The 17,257-nt window shown below is 41.4% G+C and overlaps 1 protein-coding gene and 1 non-coding gene across 2 annotated transcripts; both read right to left on the bottom strand.

Annotated features, from left to right (window-relative positions):
* Positions 1–1,188: 1,188 nt before the first annotated feature.
* On the bottom strand, positions 1,189–4,839 carry FMC1 (formation of mitochondrial complex V assembly factor 1). The gene is made up of 2 exons (XM_019653264.1): positions 4,620–4,839; positions 1,189–1,482 (listed from the first exon to the last, which is right to left on the bottom strand). Exons 1-2 carry the CDS (start codon positions 4,755–4,757, stop codon positions 1,279–1,281), a joined length of 342 nt encoding a protein of 113 aa, XP_019508809.1. The 5' UTR covers positions 4,758–4,839; the 3' UTR covers positions 1,189–1,278.
* A 446-nt stretch (positions 4,840–5,285) lies between these two features.
* TRNAR-CCU (transfer RNA arginine (anticodon CCU)) lies at positions 5,286–5,358 on the bottom strand. The gene has a single exon. It is a non-coding gene; the product is annotated as a tRNA-Arg (tRNA).
* Positions 5,359–17,257: the final 11,899 nt, after the last annotated feature.

Genomic DNA, 17,257 nt, shown 5'->3' with positions numbered 1-17,257 from the left:
CAGTCCCTGTGGCAGTGGATTGCCATGGGCTACCGTGTGTGGCCAGCAGCCAGCGTGAGCGGCCAGCAGCCGCAGTGAGTGGCCGTCCAGAAGCCGGCGACTGATCTGCCTCGCCCGGGAAGAGCGCAATGATGGTTCCAACTTGGGCCAGTGAAGCAACGTCCTCCACAACTAGACTGAAGAACAAAACGACAGCAACTTGTCTGTCCCCTTCCCCCAATTCCCCAGCACTGTTCCCATCCCCCCAATTCCCCAATAAAAAAAAAAAAATCTTAAAAAAAAAAAAAAAGAACTGTTGGTATTTCACAGAAAGAATAATTTGTATTTGAGGAATTCTGGATGTTAAAAGCCAGGGGGCCATTTAGTAGACTAATTTAATAGTTTAGCCAAAAGATTATTAGTGCTTGAACTATGACGGAGGCAGGGAAGATTAAGGGGGCAGAAGGCTGGTAGAGCCATTGCAGAAGCAGGAATTCCTCACTGACCAGATGTGGAGTGAGGAGCGAGAAACAGAATGAAGCCCAAGATTTTGACTTGGTCAGCCAAGTGCATGGTGGAGCTCTTCACCCTGACAGACCACTCCAGAGGAAGAGCAATTGGACATGAAGATTAGAAGGCAGGAGACAGAAGTCAGTGTTCATTCCTTCTCCCTCTCCCTGGACTTCCTCCCTGAGGCCTGTAGTTGAGTGGTGGCCATGATTTACCTAAGGGTCACCTCAGTCAGGCCCAGGGAGGTAATAATAGTGCCTCACTGTTGCTAGGCTTTCTTGATGACCTTAATTCAGGCCATGTCCTTATCTCTCTCTTCATTAACTTTCTTCAGTAACCCTATATGTGTGCCCTCTGTTTCCTACCAGGACCGTAACACAACCTATTTGTGTATTTTTAAATAAAGTACGAATGTATAATTGGATGTTTGTATATGCACAGGACATATCTGGAAAGACGCACACCAAACTCCTGGTAATAGTTACTGCCTGGTAATGGGAATGGGCGACGTGGGGACAAGGGAAAAGAAAAGAGGGCTTTTATTTGATGTTTGTACCGTTAACAGTAGGCTTGTGTTACTTTTAAAATAAAAAACCAAGTTTTAAATCAGCCTGGTGTAAGAAGTGCAGTCAATTCCGAGAGTAAAGATAAAACCTCCCTAACGAACAGTTGGCCAACAAAATTACATCGAAAAAAACCTAAACTTAAGAAAAAAATTTAATGACATACATATTGATAGAAATTATTAAATTCTTCTCTGAAGGCAGCGTCCACGGCATCTCCCCATTTTCACGGCTCCCATCCCTTCCCTCCGGGCTGCTTGGGCAACGTGAGACCCACCAAGCCAGCTGACTCCTCCACGGAGCGCTCACCCTTGCCGTGAAATTCCTGATGAAGGGCCACATGTCGGCGGACACTGCGGAGGAGGCAGAGGTAGGTAGCAGCTTGGAAATGAAGCTCATGTTGGGCTCTGCACAACTTCTCACTGGTGACCTAGAGAAGTAGCAAGGTCAGATACTGTGGTGAGAGCCCAGCTATAGGGCCACAGAAGATTTAATCAACACACTTTCTCTAGAATGAAAGTCAATTCCACAGAGGAGATACAAAAATGTCCATGTGTATACTTGAGACATAGAGGAACTCTGTTGAGTTCATCGAAGAGGGGTTTGTTACAGTTTCACTAAGGTGTGTCATCGAGAGACCTCACATTTTATTTTTTTTTGTTTTTATTATTATTTTTTTAATAGCTGAGCCATCCTGCCGCCTGTTGGCAGCCCCGCTCTGGCTGGGCATTGAACCGCTATTGCTCAGAGCTCGCACTCTTGAGCGAGCTCCACTCGGCCGGCCCCAACCTCACATTTTAATACTGGAAAAAAGTCATCTGGTTTCAACTGTCTCATTATAATGAGGAAACTAAAGCCCAGAGAAGTTTGGTGATTGTGTAATGGCAGAGCTAGGGAACTATTATCAAGTCAGGGATCATTAATGTCACCTAGGCAATAGAACATAGAATTTTCTCCCCTTCATACAAATGAAGGGCTGCTTCTTATGTCATGTGCACTTGAGTTAATGTGGCATATGACTTCCATTTCAATGAAAATTTATAACTTATTTTGTCTGAAAAATAATAGCTTTGTCCTCAACAGTAACAAAATGAAGATTTTACAGTAATATGCAAATATTCATATTACTTAATTATAATCACTCTCGCAAGTTACTTAGCCATCTGAAAAATCCGGATTCGGATGACCTTAAAAAGCTGGAAATTTCATAGCCATTCTGAAGTCCTAAGTGACTCCAAATTCTATTTTTTTTCTTCATCACATTTAATTTCCAGATGAAGGAAGTCAATCCACTGCCCTTTACTTGACTGGTTTTGTGTTCTGAGGTTGTGAGAAAGAGGCAAGAAGGGTGAGATGGAGATGTGTGCATAGCCTCAAATGACTTAAAGAGCCCGTTCAAGTGGGGATTAATCTCTGGCACCACTGCCTACAGAATCCTCTTTCTTCAACCTTTCTTTAAATATCTAGGGTTGGAATCTGAACAATAGAATGTGTGGTTTAAGATCTGCAGATCACATATGTGAAAATGCCTCGTAAGCTGCTCAAAAATAGAATTCATCTGCTTTACTCAATTTAACTTTTTACAATTAAAAATTTATGATTAACACCAATGTCAAACATCAACAAAGTGTAATATCCATTTCTATTATATAAACATAAATTCGTAGGCTATGAAACAGGAATTCCATGTTAGTGTAGGACAAGGAATAATGATCTTAATTCAACTAGGCCTGAATCATGAGTCGGGAGAGAAGGGTCAAGAATATAACACAGTTTAAAAAAAAAAAAAAAAAATATATATATATATATATATATATATATATATATATATATATATATATATAACACAGTAAATGAAACACAAGAGACTGAAAGAGATCAAATGAAATAGAAAATTCTGTTTTCCCTCAGGAAAAAAGAGAAGTTCCTCCCTAACTGAACCCCTTCAGCCTAGGGAAAGGATAGAGATGGGCATAGGTGATTACTGAGTTAGCTCTGAACCAGCAGGAAACCAAAACCATTCCACATATCCGCAAATGCATTCCACAATGTAATGTTTCTGGAATTTTCAGTATGAATTTCAGATTTATTTCCAAGGAATTTTATACCCATTACCAAGCCTTTCTTAAGGACAACTATAAACACATCACCTTAAAAATCTTAGAATGACCTCCCATACATTTTCAATAAAATTTAAATTCCTGCCTACCACCTAACTCATCTTCCTTCGCTTCACCCACCATGCCCTATGCTTTAACCATTCTCAACTCTTAGTTCTTCTCACTCTGGGCTTCCAGTTACGCAGCTTCGCCTGTCCCCATGTGTTTGCTAACTCAAATTCATCCTTCAAGTCCTTGCTTAATGAAATGTCCTCCTGAAAGCCTACCCCTTCTGTATATCAGGACCCCTGTTGCCTACTCCCTGAGCACTTATTTATTTTAAGTGCTTGGTCATGTGGATCTTCAGGTGGACTGTAAGCTTCTTAGAAGTCAGAACCCTGTGGTTTTTAGCCAAGTTCCTAGAAGTCCCTAACATTGTGGCCTTTTAACAATTGGCTGAATTTTAGTTCTAACAGTTGGCGTTCTAACTGCCATGTCTCTGAAATTCAACATTTATGATGACGGTTCTCCCTTTCCCCACGCTGCTCAAAGGACGGTTAAGTTTTGTTCCCTAAAGCCCAAGCTGACTGTCCAATTTATTATTTCTGAGAAAGGTTGCCACTTCTGTCCAAGCCACATCCGTTAACTCCAAAGGCAGTAACTAACGGAAGGCTCGTATTTGGGAACCAGGTAACCTAGATTCTCGTTGTTCTACATGTCCTTGCACGGATCACTGTCCCTGATCCTCAGCCGTCCCATTTGAAAAACACAACTCTCTTCCATACGCTCTTGCCTAAGGGCGATATGGAGTGTGGGTTTTACAATGAAATCTCTCAAAGATGGCTTCCCTCATGTTCATATTTATCTGCTACCGAAGGGGAAAATGCATCTGGTCATATAGCACGTTAATGACGTCACTGAGAATAAAACCTCATTACAAGTTTCTAGTCCCGCTCTACAACGCACCATTTTGTAGTGGTGAAGGGGATACAACATAAGTAAAACGCAGCTCTTGCTCTTCAGGAATCTCCCAATATTCCCATACCTTATTAGTTTTCTGCCTCAAAAACTGCTTTACTAGGGGAAGGACGGGGAGAGTGCTGGATAGATGCCGTGGCTAGTGAGTCTCCACCATGTACATCTTTTTTTCTTTTCCTTCTCTATTGCCTCCATTTCGCTTTCCAGACGTTCCCCTCAACACATGCAAAAGACAGCCAATGAAATCCTTGGAGACGGTTCCACCCCCGGGCGACACGGCTCTACCGCGGGTCCTTGGTTACCCCACGGGCTTAGGCCATGGACCAGAGCCTAGAGTTTGCGTTTCTTTGGCCGCCACCGGGACTGAGGGGGAGACTCAGCCTCAGAAATGCAGGCGATAAGGCCCGGCGCTCCCTTCCCCTCCAATACCCTACTCTTCCTCCCATCCCGGGGAAGGGACGCTGGAGCACCCGGACACGGGCTTCCGTACCCGATGTGCACGGAAAGCCTTCACGAGATACCGATAGGCCGCGGTGTCGCGATAGGGTCGGCCAGTGGCTGCGTTCATGTAGCGCAACTCCCGTAGAAGGCCTCGCAAAGTGCGCGCCGGAGACCCCAGGGCAGCCATTTTGCAGTCCTCCAAGCCTGGTGCCCGATGGCGCTCTAAGCCCCTCACGCTCCCTACCCCCGCCCCGCCGCTTAATGGTTCGGTCTGAGTCAGACTGCCGGCTCCCCCTAACTGTTGCAAAGCAGTGGAATGTCTCACTTCCTTTCTCTGCGGAGGCTTAGTAATCCAAAGCCGAGTGGCGCCCTAAGGAATTAAGGGGAAAGCAAACAAGCCGAGTGAGAGGAAAGCAAGCCCTTTCCTGAGTGCGTCATTGAAGACGCCATTAACTGAGTCTTGAGAGAATGAGACCCGGAGGGTGTGGATGTTGATTTAAAATAGAACACGCTGAGATTTCTAGAGGGGATAATAAAATTCAACGTACTGACTTCCCAGAATCAGAAATAGGAAGTGGAGGATATTGATTCTCGTAAACTGTAGCCCAACACCTAAGAAAACCACACACTTCCCGGTTTTAAATAGCAAAATTACGTTTTCATATTTTGCTACGATTAAGAAAGGAAAAATGCATTTTAAAGACAAAAACTCAACCACCCCAGATGGGACTCGAACCCACAATCCCTGGCTTAGGAGGCCAATGCCTTATCCATTAGGCCACTGGGGCTTCTGTGAACGACACCTTCAAACAACGTATTCAATTTTTTCCACTTTGGTACGTCACTGTCATTTAAGTTTCTTTTTAACCTATCCTGGGGCACTACACCTAGTGCCAATATGAGGGGCGAAGCATGCTGGGAGTTGTAGTTCAGAGAACAAAAGGCCACATTACAGCTCCGAAAGCTTTACCCTCGAAATAGCACCGATACACCCGACGAAGAACGGGCGCGCGCACGGTTTTGCACACGCGTTTGTCTGCGTGGTAGACTCCGCGCCTGCGCAGAAGCGGGCATGCGACGTCGCGGAGCCGAGCGCGCTGGGGAAACTGGTGGAATCTCGGAGACTCGCCCTTTGAGCCTCATCTCCGTCGGGTTTTTACCGGAAACAGCCGGCCCCTTCCGGTGTTGCGGCTTTCCGGACTTAGTTTGCCTGTAGCCCGCCGTTAGGTGGCGTCCGCAGCGGTCATTTTCTGTTTCCGGTTGAAGCGCTGAGGCCGTTTCCGCAGAACTAGAGGCGAGTTGCAAACGTTTACCTTCTATAAACTGGCGGCTCAGTGATAAACATGGGACAGCGGGGAGTTAGTACTTAATGCATTAGGAATTAATTAGAAAGTTCGTTTGTTTTCTGGTTGTTCCTAATTGTACATCTTGGACAAGTCACTTCTCTGAAACTCAGCAACATGAACCCCTTGTTTAAAATCTCACAGTGGCTCCCCATTGCTCCTAAAAGTAAGTTCAGACTGCTGAACCCTGCCTAAATCGGCCCTTCTTTAGGTCTTAACCTTCATCTCACGATTGTTTCCTCGTACCCTCTGTTCCAGGTATCTGAACTTCGCTCCTTGTCTTCCTCTCCACACCTCCTTCATTCCCTCTGCCTAAAACTTAACCATTTGTATTAACATTCCCATTTACCTTTTGGGCTTCAACTTTCCTTGGGAAGTCTAGGTCAGACACTTCTCTTGGCCCTTGTATTCAATGTGGAAGGTTAAAATGATTCCCCTCCTCTAGATTGATTACCTATGTGACTTGACCTTTTAAGAGTGAGATTACCTATGTTTCAGCTCCATCGTCTTCCACATGAACCAAATGCAACTGCTCAGACTCGGGAATTCCCCGTTAACAGGTCTCTCCTGTTACATCCCTGTCAGTATCTAGCAGTGCCAACTTTGGTGCAACCTTTTACATTTCACCTGGAGTCCTGACATGTCCAGAATCAACAGAAGATGAAACTAGTATGACTTAATGTGAATGAATTACTCTCTCCCTGTTACACTCATAAAATATTCATTTTGTCATTTTCACAAGTATCTGATGTTAAAAGGTAAATACGCAGGAGGGGTCAGGGAGAATGCTAGCAATTAATTCTCTTCATACCAATTTGTTTAACCAGCTTTCTAAGATGTAGCAAATTTAAGCCAACTCTGAAGAAGTGGAAGAATTTATAGGAAGTACGTCTTCAGTAACTGAACTGTTGATATGTGGTGTAGTGGCAATAAGAAGTAATTCTGAATTCTTTTGTACTGAACTACCACCCTAAGCCATTCTTACACTAAGGTAAATAATCATAAAATGTTAGCTGTATGTAGCCACTTGTCTCCATAGATGACCCCTTCCAGAACAATCTTCTCCATAACCTATTTATGTTGCTCCTTACATCAAGAGATGAAGCGTATTTCCCATCCCACCTACCCCTCCTCTTTTTGAATCTCAGCTGGCCTTGTGACTAGCTTTGACATATAGAATGTGGCAGAAGTGACATCCTGAGACTTCTGTGGAATGCCGGGCTTTAAAACTGGCCACTTTAACTTCCTGTTTCTTATCTAGCTACCATGCTGTGGAAACCCCAAGGCACATGGAGGAGTACTGAGACAGACCCAGTTGAGTCCTCAGCTGACAGTACCGATTACTCACCATGTGAGTAAGCCATTTTGAATGTCCCAATTCAGTAGCACCCCAGATGACTCCGGTCTTAGCCAACATCATATGGAGCAGGGACTTTTGCAGGTAAACCCAGTCAATTGAACGAAACATTAAACACTATGGCTGTTGTTTAGGAATAATTTCACTGTTTTGGAATTACTGTGCAGCAATTGAAAACCCAATTTTCTTAGAGACTATTTAGCCAAAGTTAAAAAATTTGCAGTTTTAGAAAACTTTATATTCCTAGTGCAGAGCTTCAGACTCAAAACCCTACAGCAGAAGCCAGGCAGGTTAACAAGAGCTAATCAGACCAGGTGGGTTCCTGCTTCTTCCAAGGAGCTAGCTCAATCTCATTGTTACAAAGTAAGGAGTGTGGTCCCAGTGTTGCCAGAGCTCCTGATTTTTTAAGAGAAGTTGTAAATCCAGCATTTTTATGAAATGCTGTAACTTTTAAAGGTTACATTCAGTTTAAAACAATAGTTTGTCAAAAACAAACAAACTTTTGTTGGCTTTATATAATCTAGGGTTACAAATGTGCAACTAGGTCGTAGGGCATTTTACACGCAATGTCTCATTTGACCTTCACCAAAATCCTATAAGTAGTACTCTGATTTTATCCATTTACAAATGTGGGAAGAAGCTCAGAGCAGTTTCGTGGTTTAGTCAACATTACTAACTGGTCAGTGGTGAAGCTGCTGTTTGACCCCAGGCAATCTAACTCCAAAGTCTATTAAAAAAAATTGTTTGAAGTTTTAGAGCAGAAAAGAAATATTAAAAAGATGCTGGGTGAATTTCCTGGTAAGGCTAGAGATCAGGCTTAGAAGCTACAGGCCAAGAACCTCACCCCAAATCCTGCCCCCGATCTGGTCCAGTGAAAACACTATCAGGTACAGTCGCTACAGTTTGCAATGCTGACACAGTGACGTGATAGGAACTGGACACCAGCACTTCTGAAGCTGCCTATAGCTGGCTTCTCTCTTATTTGTGCCAGAGGATTAAGTCATTTGAGTCACGTTCTGGGGTACTTATAATGAGCACAGCCTGGCTCATATTCCCATATAATGGTCAAGGGAGGCTGGGAAAGCATTTTATTCAATGAATTTTTATTGAGCATCTGCTCTGAGTCAGGCACTCTTCAAGATGCTTGGGAATCAAAAGCAAGCAGAATAGGTAAAACTTGGTATATTCATGAAGCTCCCATTCTAGAATGGTGGACAGGCAATAATCAAATAAACAAGTAAAATAGAGAATTTGTAAAAGGGAGGTGAGTGCTATGGAGAAGAATAAAGCTGGGAGCAGGGTACTGGGACCTGCTGCTTTATAATGTGTTCAGGGAGGTCCTTACGGACATTTGAGCAGAGACCCAGAGGATGTGAGGGCATGTTCAGTTTGTGTGCGCGCGCAAGTATCGGGGTGGGGCAATGCCCATATTTCTAAGTGGAGCGACCCTACCTCCGGTTCCCCAGCCATTGTGAGGCCACCACTATTCCGTCCTTCAAGGTCTCTGAGGGTAAAGTTGTTTGGGGACAAGGTTTCTATGCCCAGTGAAACTGGGGGAACAGACCCCTGAGAGCCCGGTCTTAACTCTGCAACTACAGCAGTGACTGGCTACCTGGCCATGCATGTGGGAATTTACAGAAAATTTTGGTGGGAAAGAGCCAGAATTAATCAAAATGGGTGTATCTGAGAGAGTAACTTCCATCAACTGTGATACTATAGATGTGTGTCCTAAAGCACTTATTTCTAAACTTTTTTGATTGTGTGTATCCATAGCTATAAAAATCTTGTGCCTCCGCCTTAAGTCTTGGTATTTATTTTTAAATCACATACATGTACTACTGAATCAATGTAGTATATACATTTAAAACATGCATAAAATAGAAATAAAAAGGATGTTTTACAAATGAAATATTTTGAAAATATTTTTATTAACAGTAAAAAAGGTCCTAATTTCTCTCAGTAAAGAAAGATTATTACTGTTTATTGAAAACAATGTAATTCAGTTAGTTTCATTATTTTGAAAATCTTGGTTTGTAACATTTTGCGCAACAAAATCACATAGTGATAAACATTTTTAAACATCCATTTTCAAATTACTCTCTTCATAGCTTGAGTTTATTTTAAAAAGGCAGTTAATGCCTCACTTACAGCTTTAAAAAATTACTTTGAACTTTTTTTTAAAGGGACCCATTAAGTATGTTCATCTCTTTGAAAATATCAGCTAGGCAGCTGTATCCGTCAGGGCTCAGTCAGAAGGAGAAACCACTGCAGGCCTTTCAAGCAGAAAGGATTGAGTGCAGGGCATGGGAGGTGCTAATGGCACTATTAGAACGACTGCTGGAGTCAGGGGACGCTGCTATTAACACTCAGCAGTTCAGAGTATTAGGAGGTTGCTGCTGTTACCCAGGTCAGAAAAATGCAGGGAACCCCCATTGCTAATCAGAGCTGCCCCCAAATACTGAGATAGGGGCCTGATCGGAGGTCATTGGGAGGCTGCAGTAGAACTGTATGTCTACCATGGCCTGTCATTTTGCTAGGCGCTGCCAGAGAAAAAGAAATGCCACTTTCCCCCCCCACCAATGAAATCTCACACGATTACACTAGCAGCAGGAAATCACATCCAGAGTCTTGAAGGAAAGATTGAGAAATGTAGTTTCCATGATCCTAGTCCCTGTAACACAGAGAATCGCATAGAAAGATGTGGGAATGAACAGACTTTAGACCGCACGGCAACCTACTCCTGATAGCCTTGTCATCACAGAAGAGAACAGCAAATGAGAAACACTTGCCTGTTTCATGCAAGGAAAATTGGTAATTAATAATTTTAAGCTTGACAACTCTTGTAAATAATTTTTAGCAAGATAACCACTCACTCTCTGTGGCTTATAGGATTGCCATGGCTACTTCCCATGACATCATAGTTTGTGCTATTTAAAGGTCTTACATTTAATCAAATTTATCTTATTGATAACATCCTGTCACATATAAACTGCAGTACATTATGATACTCAGAAGTAAACATGACTATTAACAACCAATCTGGACTTGGTAGATGCAAGCAGAGAGCCATTTATTCTGCTCACCAAGGCTGCTTGTGAACCTCCTGGTTCTTCTCTCCAGCATGAAATTGTGGGTGGTTCATACAGCTTTTCCAGGAAATAACAGGACAATTAGGCTTTTTTCTTTGGTTTTAAAAAATTCCAGTCTATATAACATGAAAACTCCAAACTTCATCCAATAAAACTTCTTCCCATTGTCAGCTGAGGCTGTCAGGGGATGAAAAATGGGCAGGGAGGGCTGGAGGACACGCTAACCTCTCCATCTCCCTGATCTGCTTTTCTGCCCTTCAAATGCAACCTGTTTGTGGAACAATCTAGACTTTGTGAGGTATAAACAAAAAGCGACTTTGTTTTCTCATGCGTGCCCTACAAACCTGCTATAATACTTATTCTTATGCCTGGATGAATTTATAGCTTTTCCAGTCTTCTTTAGGTAACAAACAAGAGTTATCATCATCATCATTTTATTATTTTTTTCATCATCATTTTAAAAGTAGTCTCTGTTTTTCTAAGTATTAACACATCTCATCATCCAGTGTCATATCAAAACTTCAAATGTCAGTTAATGTAAAACTTTCTCCAGCCTGGAAATCTGAGAGTGGGGTTCGTGGTCAGTGTCACTTCTAGTTCTCACTCCCTACCTCCTCCCCACCTGCCAGCTGCTATTTTGGGTGCACTCTCCTGTTGTAGCCACGGCAGGAAGAAGAGTAAGGTCTTAGTTGATTGGCAGAGTTGTAAACTGGTGTGTCTTCTCGGAGTAGCAGATTCCAGTGCTGGTTTTCTCATAGGTGCTTTCTCGTGGGTTTCCCATCGTTCCTCCGTCACCGGGGATCTCTCACCTGTAGGGCCCTTGTAGGCCATGCCTTCTTCTCTAGTTACTTAGGATTCCTGCCCCAGCCCCTTAGTTTCCAGCAGCGCCCCCTCCACTGACGTCATTTCAACCTTCTAGGTGTTCCCTTTGGCTGGATTCCTTTGTAAAATGACATCTGGTTCCCTTTGCTGAGAACCACGTCAGGCCCACAGAAACTCAGGAACTTGGAGAGTGCAAGCCATTCCAAATGCAGCCTTTGCTCCTCTTCCGTCTTCTCAAGGAGCTGGCCACCTACAGTTTGTCTTTAGACGTTTAGGAGTGAGTCAGACACCAGTCCCTGTGTACCTCAAACTCCACAGGATGTGTCAAGCTCCCCAAATGGTCCTCTTGAAGCACCCCCTCCTTTGGCATGAAGTGAAGAGGAAGCACCCCCACCCTCTCCTGCTGAGGAGCAGGGACATGTCCAGCATACTGACAAGTGCTTCCAAAGCAATGCTCTCACATTCTCTCAGGTAGCCTGGAGGTGTCTGTTGAGCTAATCCTTCCCAGTATTGAGCTGGTGCTTCCCAGCTTCACAATCTCTTAGCATGTGGTACAGAGGTGATCTAGCTCCTCCTCCCTTTAGACTGTGGATGGACTTGGCACCTATTGCTTTGTTCTCAGCCTTTGGGGTTTCTGGTGAAACTGATACAGAAAGAGTCCCATTTTAGTAAATGAAGTTACCCCTGTCAATCCCTCCTCCTTTATGGAACTCCTGTTCTTTCTTTAGGACACCTTGATGCAGTGTAGGTGACATGGGACAGTCTGACTTATGGACTGGATAGTGTGAATATACAGTTAATATAGAATTATTAAGTATATATTAATGATCAATTATAGTTTTATATTAATTCAATGCTTATACATTATATATTTATATATAGATGTAACTATTTTTATGCAAAAAATATATAGGACTTTTGTTTTTGACATTATAGAAGATTAGGTGTACAGAGAAGTCTCTCTCAATATATAAAACCCCTTAAACTATTGGGTGAAATCTTAACAAACAGAAAAACTTTTTCAAAGCATGACTGAGCTATAGAGAAAAGGAAGCCAGAATAGCCAGAGGTCAGAAAGGAGGAGGCATGGGTAAGAAAGCACTTAAAAGCATTCGCTTTGAGGCTATCTGCTGATCCCTGGTTGGCCTTGAGTCTGGATTTTAATTTGCCTTAGGAAGTCATAAGAAAAGAAAGCCTCAGGCTAGCATGGTGGGAGGTCAGATCATAAGCTCTCGAAAATGATGGAACCCCCCATGATAGACCTCATTGTTGGGAATGAAAAAAAATATATCCCTGACCACACTAAGAAGAGACTTTTCTGATTCAGCCTCAGCTCAGAGTGGGGTGGCAGGCTGGGAACTTTCTACAAGAGTTCTTAGTCACATGCATTTGTGGCTAAAATTCATCCTATCTCTGTGGCCCCCAAATCCTTAAGCTGAACATTAGTCCTGAGGTGGTAAGGTTCCTAAGAGTATGAAAGAAGTCAACTCAAATACTCTTTAGAGGAACACGCTTTAAATCTAAGCCTCCAAGAAAGCTCACAGCTCAAGTTCCGAAGTGCAGGGATATATAATAAAATGTCACCAAACACACAGAGAAATAAGCCACTGTGAGCAAATCCGTAGAAAACAAATAGCAGGACTGGACCCAGAGTTTGGTTCAAGGTCCGATTCTGGTGCCTGGAGCTTGCTGTGGGAAATGTGCCCCCATTCGCCCAGCCCACTTCTTAAAGCATATGCTAGGGCCCCGATGTTGGCCTCTCCTCTTAGAATACCTATCACCAGCTAAGAAAGCTGATAATTCCAGGACAAAACAAGCTCACAGGTGAAAATCATCAAATATTTGAGGCGTACAATCACAGTGAAAGAGACAACAAATGGAATGAGCTGTACTAGACAGACCAGAATGGAAGAAGACAATAAAGAATTTAAAACAAGCACAGTCAAGATCCTCACAGAATTAAGAGGATAATAAAAAGGAACGGCAGTTATACAGAAGCAAATGAAAACACTGGTATGAAATATGTAATAGTTGAACAAAACCAATAAATTGGATAAAAACAAGAATGGCTACATAGCTGAGAAATGAATAAAGATCTAGATCAGCTCAAGGAATTTTTCCAGAAGTTACTGGAAAGAGGTGGAAAATATGAACATATAAGAAATTACTGGGGCTGGCTGAGTGGCCCAGTTGGTTAAGAGTTGGCTTAAGAGCATGAGCTCTGAGCAACAGGGCCGCCGGTTCGATTCCCACATGGGCCACTGACACTACGCCCGAGCTGAGCTGTCGCTGAGCTGCCAACAGGTGGCAGGATGGCTCAGCTGGTGTAACAAGATTGCCTGTTCGATGGTGGGCTATGCCCACCTGCAACTAAGACTGAACTCAGCACCTTGAGTTGAGCCGCCGCCCAGATGGCTCAGTGGATAGAGTGTAAGCTCTTAACAGCAAGGCTGATGGTGCGACTCCTGCATGGGATGGTGGCTATGCCCACCCACAGCTAAGACTGAAACACAGCACCTTGAGCTTAGAGGCCACGAGCTGCCGATGGGCAGCCAGATGGCTGGTGACTGGCGCTCTCCACAACTAAGATTGAAGAACAACAACTTGGCCGGTCCCCTTCCCCAATTCCCAACACTGTTCCCCTCCCCCAATTCCCCAGTAAAAATCTTTAATAAAGAAAAAGAAAAATCTCTATGACTACTTTCTACTAACGTCAATATCTGTATGAGTCCCAGAAAAAGAGAAAATGGGTTTAGGGAAGAGAATATTTAAAGAAACCGTGAGTAAGGAATTTCAAATATTAAAGATAAAAAGGACTCCACTTCAAAGGTCTCATGGGACACCATAATAGAATACGGAAAAACCAAAACTTTGAGACATTACAGTGAAATTTAAGAACATTACAGACAAAAACAAAATTCTAAAAGCTTCTAGAGAGAAGGAGCAGACAGTCCACAAAAGAATAAGAATTAGATTGACAGTAGTCTTCCAAACAGAAACACTGGAGACAAAAAAAGCAATGAAGTTATATTTTGTAAGTGAAGAAGGAAAATAACTTAGAATATTATGTCCAGATGAACTATTATTTAAATATGAAGAATCAAAGATTATACTTTCAGACATACAAAGCCTTAGAAAGTTTACAGCACAGAGTCTCTTTGAAAACTCTACTGAGATACTCTTATATTTAATATAGTAATATAAATAAATTATACTTAATATAACAAGCACATGAAAAGATGACTCAACATCATGAATCATTCAGGAAATGCAAATCAAAAGGAACAAAGTATCAGGACAGCTATAATTTAAAAAAAAAAGGAAAATAACAAGTGCTGGTGAGGATGTGGAGAAATTTAAATAATTGTACATTGCTGGTGGGAATATAAAATGGTTCAGCTACTGTGGGAAATAGTTTGGTGGCTCCTCAAAATATTAAACAGTTACCATGTAGATCCAGCAATTCCACTCCTAGGTATTTACCCAAAAGAATTGAAAACACATCCACACAAAAACTTGTACACAAATGTTCATAACAGCATTATGCATAATATTGAAAAAGTGGAAACAGCCCAAGTGTCTATCAGCTGATAAATGGGGAAATAAAAATGTGATATATTCACAAAATGGGATATTATTCAAGATATAGATAGCTGGGATATCCAATTTAGTATTAGGGCAAAAACATAAAGAAAAATGAGGCACATTATATATTGGTTAAAAAAATAGATAAAAAATATATAACCATAGTGAACACATTTGCACCCAACAGAATTCATGGTTCCTTGAAAAATTAATAAGAACAAACCTCTGGCAAGACTGAATAAGAAAAAGGGAGAAGATGCATGTAAAAGAAAAACAATAAAAATAGGAAAACAAATACAGATACAACAAAGATTATAAGAATTAAAAAAATATGAATACATTTCTAAGAAATTTTCTGCAAGTGTTAATCACGTATGAGTGTTATAGTAAAGCACTTGATATAATTCAACTCATACTTATGATCAACATTCCCAGAAAACTAGGAATAGAAAAATTCTCTTAACTTCATAAAAATTATATACCAAAAATCTAGAATAAACACCATACTTAATGGAAAAAATTCAGATATTGTCCCATTAAAATAAAGAGGCCACTTTCACCACTACTGTCTAACATAGTATTAAAGGGCCAGTCTAATGCTCTGAGACAAGACATAAAAAGTAAAAGAATTGGAGGAGATTAAACTGTATATATAGATTATATGATCATCTCTATTGGAATGCTAATAAAATAATCAGATGAGTTATTAGAATAAGAGAGTTTAGCAAAATTGCTGGATACAAACTCAACTTTCAAAAATCAATAGCATTCCTTGATGCCAGCACAAAACATGAAAAACTATAACAATTACATACCATTTATAAAAGCTGTATTAGAAGATATAAAAGAGGATTTGAATATACTATAAATGAGATAATTTAACAGAGTAAAGATTCTATTCTTCATAAACTACTCCATAAATTAAATTGAATCCCAAGAAATATTTTAGCTGGACTTTTTAATGGAATTCGAAGATTTTCTTCTAAAATTTATAAAGGGGATAAAAATGCAAAATTAGCAGAGTCAACCTAGCAAAGAGGGAGCCTCTCCTTACTAGTACAGTCGTCCCCCCTTATCTGTGTGTGGGGGGGTATGTTTCAAGATCCCCAGTGGATGCCTGAAAACGTGGATAGATATACCGCTTTTTTGTTTTCTATACATACATGCCTTTTCACTTAAAGCACTTTTCAGCTTCTCTTCAGCATATCTGAATTGCCAGCATCACTACTCTTGAGCTTTGGGACCATTATCAGGTAAAATAAGGGTGATTTGAACACAAACACTGCCATTCCGTGACAGTTGATCTGATAACCCACACAGCTACTAAGTGACTAATGGGTAGGGAGTTTTTATACCATAGAGCTGCTGGACAAAGGGGTAGTTCACATCCCTGGGTGGGACAGAGCAGAATAGCGTGAGATTTCGTAACGCTACTTAGAATGGTGCCCAATTAAAAAATTTGTGAATTGTTTATTTCTGGAATTTTCCATTTAACATTTTTGGACTGTGGTTACTAAAAACACAGAAAGCAAAGCCGTAGATCAGGGGGGACTACTGTATTAACGCATACTATAAGTCTATAGTAATGAAAACCAGTATAATAAATAAGTATGGAAATAAACAGAAAGGACAATGGAACAAACTAAAACTCAGTAATAGACCCTTGCATATATGAAAACTTGGCATATAATTTAAAAAGGCACCCAAAATTAATGGGAGAAGTTTTGATTTACTAGATGGTCCTGGGAAAACTGCATCACTAAATGAAGAAAAATAAAGCTGGACCCCTACATCACACAGCATACAAAGGTGGACAACAGTTGGATCATAAATGAAAAAATGAAAGGTAAACCAATAAAGCTAATAAAAGAAACCGTAGGAGGATATCTTTGTGACTTAGGGGCAGGGGAATATTTTATAAGAAGCCCTTCAAAACATAAATGTAGGCAAAAAGTAGATAGGTTTGACCATTAAAAAAAGGTTTTCTGTTCAATAAAGGATGCCATAGACAGTTAAAAGACAGGTAAACACACTAAAATACCTGACACATCTAAAACTGATGAGATAATGGTCTATAACAAAAAGATGATAAAGGAACTGAATAACGAGCATAGGTGAGCAGATAATTCACAGAAAACTATAGCCCGTCCTGTGGTAACAAGGAACTGGAGGCTGGAACCCAGGTTTCCACCTCCAGGGGGACGGATATGTAAGATGTGGCGGATGCACACTGGACTACTATGCAGCCATAAGAAGCAACACACAGAATGTACAAATAGCAACTTGGATAAATCTAAGAAAAGTAGAAAAAGTAGGAAACAGCAAGATTGATAGCACAGGACTGTGTGTACATTTAAATTGCATACACACAAAATAACAGTTTAGAGGGATGAACGCATAAGGGACACATATCAAGAAAGAGTGGGTGCCTATGCGTCAGAGGGGAGTGGGGACTAAGGAGGGAGACACCTAATTTATAATACAATGAGGG

The sequence above is a fragment of the Hipposideros armiger genome, unplaced genomic scaffold (assembly GCF_001890085.2).
Source record: "Hipposideros armiger isolate ML-2016 unplaced genomic scaffold, ASM189008v1 scaffold_201, whole genome shotgun sequence".
NCBI classification, from domain to species: domain Eukaryota; kingdom Metazoa; phylum Chordata; class Mammalia; order Chiroptera; family Hipposideridae; genus Hipposideros; species Hipposideros armiger.
Note: the sequence above shows the minus strand (reverse complement) of the source record. Positions and strands in the feature narration are given on the sequence as shown.

Excerpts from the sequence above, each read along its gene's own strand:
- FMC1 (XM_019653264.1), bottom strand. The coding sequence starts at position 4,757 with ATGGCTGCCCTGGGGTCTCCGGCGCGCACTTTGCGAGGCCTTCTACGG. Across the intron at positions 1,483-4,619 it reads AGGCTTTCCGTGCACATCGG|GTCACCAGTGAGAAGTTGTG; the intron begins GTACGGAAGCCC and ends CTACTTCTCTAG.